Below are 7,553 nucleotides of genomic sequence, written 5' to 3'. Positions count from 1 at the left end.
GTTCTCGGGTCCCTACTCTCCCTACTCTCGAAGGCTCATATCCTGGAAATCTCTTGGTCTTTAAGGTGCTCCTAGTCCTGAATCTTGCTCTTCTCCTATAACTCATGTATAACTGTGGAATGTTAAGTATCCTGGCACAAGACTATACTAGAAACTGGAAGAGAGGATTTAGATATGGAAGCAACCTAGGAAGGCACACTCAAGGTGAGTGGAATGCAGGAATTGTAATTGTTATGTTATGTTTAGAAAGAGGACGCAGAGAGTGCACTTGAAATTCTATCCACTGTAAGCCAGATAGTGAAATATTACCCCAGAACAGGTAGAAACCAGTTCTTATGAGACAGGCAAATAAGAGAGAATGAAGCCAATTCTGGGGAAAGACTTTGGTTGGACAATGCGACCCAAGAGGATTGAGCAAAACCTATAAAACCCAGTCCGAGAAAGCCTCTTGGAAGCATTCGGCAACTGTCCATCATGGCGGCACCCTTCAGCGACAAAGCATTTTACGCTCAGCATTTTGACCCCAAAGGTTATTTGGAAACGTATTACTCCTTCAGCTCCAAGAAAGAAGCAGAAAAGGCCTTAACAATCTTTACTCTGAACACGCTGCACAAGGCTTTCACTGTGGGTAAGCTCAGATCGCTTTTATGTGTTCCTTCTGCAGCTCTTGCAAAAAAGACTTTCATAGGATAAGATTTGTCAGACTGGAGTGACTGCTCCATTATGTTATGCGTGGGTCGCTGACTTTGCAGCTGTCCCATCTAGGTTGCCGTAAATAATTTGCAGCAATGAATAGCTCGATGTACTGTTACTTTTGGCAAATTAAACTTTTCCTAAAGGTAGAGCCACCTGTTTGTTTTTTCCTGGCATTTGGTAGAATCCAGTTATCTGGGCTGACTCAAATTATACTTTACTTCTATTCATTTATACCTTGCCTTTCTCCCCGCGGGAGAACCAAACCAGCTTACATTATTCTCCCATCCTCCATTTTATCCTCACAACAATGCTATGAGGAAGGTTAGTGAGAGCGTGTGACTACGACAAGGTTGCCCAGCGAGCTTTCACGGCAGATTCCCAGATCCTAGCCCAACGCTCTAACCACTACACTGCAGTGGCTCTAATATTAAGTGAACCTGAGCAATTGCCAAGCATGCTAAATCTTGAATGGTGCCCAAAGGGCAAGAGGAACCTTGTCTCGAAGTGGGGGATGCCTCCTGACTTTAGGGTTACCATGTTCCCACCACTAATTGGTAATTAAAAGGAATTTTTTCTTTGAGAGGACAGGTAGCGGGAGACAAAGTGGGCAAAAAGTTATGCTCTAGGAATTTCCCCTCCTAGTCTTTATGATGCTTTATCATAGAGACAATGGAAATCCAGAGCACCTCCATCCCAACAACTGATGTGTGCTGTGGTCTGTTTGCGAAGGTAAAAGCTAAGAAAGGTAAGACGATCTCTCAGCTGCTCCCATTCCTTTCCATCCACACACAGTTTGTGCGTAGCCTGCCTCCTTGCCGGGGGCTCTGCTGCCTGGCTCGCTGGATGCCGATGAAGAGCCATAAGCACCAGTGCAAGAAGCCTGGCTGCCCTCACTGACACGCCCAGGCTGCAGTCAGCTCCTAATGCTGGGAAGGAGGGCTGGGAATTGTCAGGAGGGTCGGGAGGTATTTAATCTCTGGATTCAATGGAGCTGATCTACAGGATACAACTGCCTCTAAACTCCTGTAAGTTTCCCAGTCCTCCTAAGTTGGGATGAGGAGAGCATTTAGCAGGGACTGCAGCTTGCTGGCAACCGTGTCTGGCTGCCTTCGCTCCTGATGTGCAAGCAAATAAAGAAAGAGTGGGACCTACCTGCCTACAGGCTGCAGCTGTTGCCAAACCCTCCCTAGATCAGCAGGCCTGGGAGTCTTATGAAAGCCTTTGACAACAGCTGCATCTCATGGATCGGCTCCATCTCCTCTTTGCTTCCTTGAACCTATGTAGCTGTAGCTGCAGCAAAACAGATTCTTGCAAAAAGCTCATTTTCCTCTATTGAATTGGGGGGGGGCAGTGCTAAAAGGGGGGTAGCACGGTTGCCTTGGGCAGCAAAAAACCTTGGGCTGCCCCTGCCAATTAGACACCTCCTGCTTAAGCAGCCAGATCCATCACCTGTCTCCCGCAGGCCACCAACTGCAGAGCCGGACAAGCTGCCTCCTCAGCCTGTGTGCCCTTTGCAGCTGCAGAGGAACTCTGAGTCGATGCTGTGTGGGCTTTTGATATCCCCCAAATCTGCTTTGGATACCCCCCAAAATGAGAAGGGAAAGGGCAGCAGAGAACTGGGATGGCTGTACGTTTCGGGGGGGGGGGGCAACCAGAAGGAACAAGAGGAGCTTGCACGTCTGTTCCTTCACATCAGGCATAGAACCAACATGCCAAATAGAACCAATGTATCTACTGTATTTTAATCAAGCATGTCCTAAAAGCAGCTCAGGATGGCACATGGTTCTTCTTTCACCTTTTTAAAAATTCTCATCTGCCTGAAGTTGGTGAGGCTGAGGGTGACTGCCCAAGTTCACTCAGCAAACTTCAGGGTGGAGGAGGGCTGCATCACCACGTTAATGATACACAACCCTGGCTGTCAGAATGCACACATTAAACTGCTCCCAAGTGGAGTAAAACTCCATGGCTATTCAGTTTGGAACTCCCAATGTCCCGAGACTACTTGCAAATAAAAAGAGATTAATTCTGCCCAGGATATTTGCATACAAAATTTGTTACATGTGTTAGTTTGGAGAGAAATGCCAGCTGAGAATCAAACTTGACTGAGAGCCACATTTGCTGACCTGGAAGTTCTTCCCTGGGCTACCAGAGAAGTGTGGATCAGTTGTGACCACCTCAGAAGCACAGATGGACAAAGGAAACTCTGTAGCGTCAGTTTGTTTGACCAACTGTGTGATGCATTGCAGGTGGCATTAAAGGAGACACCCTGATTGATATCGGAAGTGGACCCACCATCTACCAGTTCCTCTCTGCCTGTGAGTCCTTCCGAGAGATCATCGCCACAGATTATACGGATGGGAACCGGGAGGAGATGCAGCGGTGGCTGAGGAAGGAGCCGGGAGCTTTCGACTGGAGCTCCGTGGTGAAATACGTCTGTGAGCTGGAAGGGGACAGGTATGGAGCATGCTCTGGAATCTGGATTCTGGCATTAGCTGAGCACCCAAATTTCTGAGTGTCCCACATGTTTGGTCGCGCCCAGGGCACTCTCATCTGCCCCTCTTCATTATTGCAAAGAATCCATAAATCCACACATGAACTGTCCTATCAGAAGGATTTGGGAAGATCTGTTAATGTCAAATTTAACTTTTTATCCAAGTACGGAGTAATAACTTTACCGAAAGATGGGCAATGTTTATAATCACTGGAACAGCAAATGTCCACTGTACAACTGTTTGTTTTGAAAAACTGTAAATTTGTGGTTCTTGATTTTATCTTATTTTTATTTGTGGGTATGATAATGAGTACACTAATAATAGAAACTGCTTACACATGTCGAATGTGGAAGATACATACATGTATAAATCAGCCCTTTAACAGTGGTGGTTTGTGGTGCAGCACTTATCCCATTCCTCTTGTGTTCTTCCGCAGGGAAAAGTGGGCCCAGAAGGAGGAGAAGGTCCACCGCAGCATCAAGCAGGTCCTTAAGTGTGACGTGACCCAGCCCAACCCCTTGGCCCCACTGTCTCTCCCTCCAGCTGACTGTCTGCTCTCCACCTATTGCTTGGAATTGGCTTCCAAAGACCTGCCTGCCTTCCGCTCGGCCTTGAAGAATATCAGTTCTCTTCTAAAGCCCGGAGGGCACCTGATCTTAGCTACTGCACTAGAACTCACCTTTTACATGATAGGCCAGTGCCAGTTTGGTTGCCTCTATTTGGAGCAAGAGGATTTAGAGAAAGCCGTGAAAGAGGCTGGTTTTGATATTGAGTGGGTGGAGGCAGCCAGGCTCAGTTTTCCTTTGTCTTTAATAGATATGAAGGGGGCATGCACGATCGTTGCCGTGAAACGTTGATGCAAGTTGAGCGGAAGTTTGGGATGTGGTGAAAGGCAGGGGAAATTATGGTGTTAATTTTTATTCCAGTAGCACTAACCAACTTTATTGTAGCATAAGCTTTCGAGAATCACAGTTCTCGTCAGATGCATGGAGGGCAAGAAGAAAATGGTCAGATATATAGGTGGAGAGGGGAGGGCGGAGTAGATGCAAACAGTAGCTTCTGATATGTAGATCAGACTTCCTTAACAGAAGCAAACTGATCTCCATATCAGAAGCTACTGTTTACATCTATTCCGCCCTCCCCTCTCCACCTATATACCTCACCAGTTTCTTCTTGCCCTCCATGCATCTGACGAAGAGAACTGTGATTCTCGAAAGCTTATGCTACAATAAAGTTGGTTAGTCTTAAAGGTGCTACTGGACTCTTTTTGATTTTGCTACTACAGACCAACACGGTAACTCCTCTTAATTTTTATTATTATTGTTACACGATACTCACCTCTATGTGTGGTAAGAAATCCCTGCGGTAGAACAGCTGGCTCTTGCTTTTAGATGAGATTGAAGGCTGGAAGCTTATGGTGTCTTAATCAACAATATATCATAAAATAAATATAAAATTATTGTATATTTAAAAGCATTAAGTGATATAACAATACATCATAAAATAAATATAAAATTATCATATATTTAAAAGCCTTAGGTGCCTTCTGTGCAGAAAAGAAAATCCTCAGGAGGCAGCCAGCCAGAGGAAAAGTTTCTTCCTACCCAGGTTTGCAGAGAACAGTCAAATATTTTAAAAACAAACATCTGTAGGGTAATATAAAAAGGGAAGGACCAGTGAAGTGATATCTATGTATGTGCACAACATCCCAGAAAAAAAAATGTTTAGGTGGCATATTGGATTTGCAACTCAAGCAGGTATTGGCAAAGGTCATTCCTGCTTTCCCACCTACCCTCTTTTGCTGTGTTCTGGGCAGTTTTGGAAAGGTGAACAGGTGCAAAGAGGGAGAGAGCGGCTGCAGAGATACAGCAGGTGGGCTGGGCAGGATTAGCAGAGGGCGAGCAGACCAGACAAGCTGGAGAAAAGGGACCCCCAATGAGCAGGCAAGAGGGTGGAAAGGAGAGAGGGCAGGGTACAAAGACAGAAGAAGCAAGGGGGGAAGAGGGGCTCATGGAGGGAAGGAGGGCATTTCCCCAGGGACCTTTGTGGATTTGCAAGCAGGGCTCTTGGAGTTGTGCCAACAAAGCAGCAGAGCCCCAGATAAACAGCCCTGGAAAGAGCATTCCTGACCCCCACCAAGTGCCACTCTAGGCAAACTCCAGAGGAATGGTGCCATTCGCAATTATCAGAAAGCAAACATACAACAGTATTCTCAAGTGCTCAGAAAGAGCCAAACACCCAGATATGCTACTCAAAGATGGAATGTGATGCAAAGTTGAGCACTGCCAGTGCGTCCTTGCCTGCTGGCTGGATAGACTCCATGTTCCGTCACTTGTCTCTGCATAGAAGGAGCCTCTTATAGGAGCTTAATAAATCTGGCTGACGGCTCTGTTTTGCTCCTGAGAACAGAATGCAAAGAGATGACTGTTAATTCTCTCCTGTTTAAATGGTTTAATCCAGACCTCCTCTCTGGAGCCAGCCCAAGATGTTAGCATAGGAATCAAGAAGACAATCTCACTGCTTGCCTCCTTAAAGGAGGGGAAAGAAATGTTCTGTTTGCACAGCCGGGGAGCATGCAGGGGGGTGGCCTGAAATGTGTGTGTGTTGGGGATGGTAAGCGTAGTGTCATGTGGCCCTCTTAGTGTCACGTGGCCCTCTCTTCCTTCAGAGGGAAGAAGTTCCCTGGCCAGCCATGCGGCTGTTTCCTTTGAATGAGAGAGCGCTCGATGTTCGTGGAGCTGCCTTTTGTAGAATTGGCCTTATTTACCAATACATAGCTGGGCATCACAGGCCAGGAGGCACTTCTGTGAGGTGGCAGAAGACAGATGGCAGAAGACAAAGATGGCTTTGTCCTTGTATCAGACTCTCAGAGGGAACCCTGCAGCCTGAGTTTATCTCTTTGTACCTCAAGAAAACAGGATCCCAAATGACGTCCTTTCGTCCCTTTAGCATCCAAACAGCCCCACTGCTGCCCTGCCCAGTTTCCTGCTTCTGACAAAGTTCAATAACTAGTTTATCTTAATTGTTTTTCACTTCTTTTCCAACATCCACAACATGCACATCCCCCTGTTGCATCCCCCTCTGTGGCACCCCCTGCCACTTGGGCTGGGAACTGTCTCAGCCTTGGATCCAAACTGCTGTCAGTCCTGCAGGGGGGTGGTAGCACGGGAGGAGGAGACTTGGGACATGTCATCCCTGAGCTGGTATGTGATGAAAAGCAGAGAAAAGGAGAAAGGTGAGGCAGCCCTTGGGATGCAGAATGCTATGGTATAGCCCAGTATCATCAGATCTCGGAAGTCAAGCAGGATTGGTGCTTGGATGGGGAACCACCAAGGAAGACTCTACTGGGGAAGGCAACGGCAAACTGCCCCTGCTTCTCACTTGCAATGACAGCCTGTCAAGACTCTGCTGTAAGGACATCAGAATCTGAGGTGGGAGCGCCCTCCAGGTTGGACTCTCAGTCTGGCAAGCCACTGGACAGGCCTCAGACTTGAGGAGGAGGGGGGTATACAACACCCTCACTCCCGCTCTCCCCTGCCACGCTGCTCCAGCCTCCTCCTCCCTCTCCCTCACTCTGGCACACTTTCACTTCCTTTCACTCCCACTCTCTCTCCGCTTTCTTCTGCAACTTGGCTCACTTCCTCCTTGACGTGACCCAGTGGCCTGCTTTTATGGAGGCGCCCTAGGCAGGCCCTGCGCCCCTCCCTCCAGGCTCTTATTCATGGGAACACCGCCTGGGCGACAAGTGCCATTTCTGTATGCTTCCCATTCCTCCCCCTGCTACCCTGAAATCCTTCTCTGCGGACTAATCTGACCACCTGGATCCATGCCATGATGTTTTGGCACCTGAAAAAGTGCGGAGGAGGGAGAAAGCCTGGGGAGGGCTGGTGGGAGGGGGTGGTTAGGAAGGGCTGGCAGATGGGGGGCAAGGGGGGTCTGGGGAGAGGTGAAAAGCAGGAGGGGACTGGGGAGGGATGGCAGGTAGAGGGGCAAGGGAGTCTGGGGAGGGCTGAGAGGCAGGAGGGGTCTGGGGAGGGATGGCAGGTAAGGAGGCAGTGGGGGTTCGGGGAGGGCTCAGAGGCAGAAGGGGTGTGGGGAGGAATGGCAGGTAGGGTGGCAGTGGGGGTTCGGGGAGGGCTCAGAGGCAGGAGGGGTGTGGGGAGGAATGGCAGGTAGGGTGGCAGTGGGGGTTTGGGGAGGGCTCAGAGGCAGGTGGGGTGTGGGGAGGAATGGCAGGTAAGGAGGCAATGGGGTTTGGGGAGGGCTGAGAGGCAGGTGAGGTGTGGGGAGGAATGGCAGGTAGGGTGGCAGTGGGGGTTTGGGAAGGGCTCAGAGGCAGGTGGGGTGTGGGGAGGAACGGCAGGT

The 7,553-nt window shown here is 48.9% G+C and overlaps 1 protein-coding gene across 1 annotated transcript; it reads left to right on the top strand.

Annotated features, from left to right (window-relative positions):
* Positions 1-400: 400 nt before the first annotated feature.
* On the top strand, positions 401-4,215 carry LOC129342700 (nicotinamide N-methyltransferase-like). The gene is made up of 3 exons (XM_054998599.1): positions 401-628; positions 2,943-3,150; positions 3,625-4,215. Exons 1-3 carry the CDS (start codon positions 475-477, stop codon positions 4,043-4,045), a joined length of 783 nt encoding a protein of 260 aa, XP_054854574.1. The 5' UTR covers positions 401-474; the 3' UTR covers positions 4,046-4,215.
* Positions 4,216-7,553: the final 3,338 nt, after the last annotated feature.

The sequence above is a fragment of the Eublepharis macularius genome, chromosome 14 (genome assembly GCF_028583425.1).
Source record: "Eublepharis macularius isolate TG4126 chromosome 14, MPM_Emac_v1.0, whole genome shotgun sequence".
Taxonomy (NCBI): Eukaryota; Metazoa; Chordata; class Lepidosauria; order Squamata; family Eublepharidae; genus Eublepharis; species Eublepharis macularius.
Note: the sequence above shows the minus strand (reverse complement) of the source record. Positions and strands in the feature narration are given on the sequence as shown.

Bases quoted from the DNA above. Each gene is read 5' to 3' on its own strand.
- LOC129342700 (XM_054998599.1), top strand. From the start codon at position 475: ATGGCGGCACCCTTCAGCGACAAAGCATTTTACGCTCAGCATTTTGAC. The intron at 629-2,942 runs GTAAGCTCAGAT...GATGCATTGCAG, and splicing joins GCACAAGGCTTTCACTGTGG to GTGGCATTAAAGGAGACACC. The intron at 3,151-3,624 runs GTATGGAGCATG...GTTCTTCCGCAG, and splicing joins TGTGAGCTGGAAGGGGACAG to GGAAAAGTGGGCCCAGAAGG.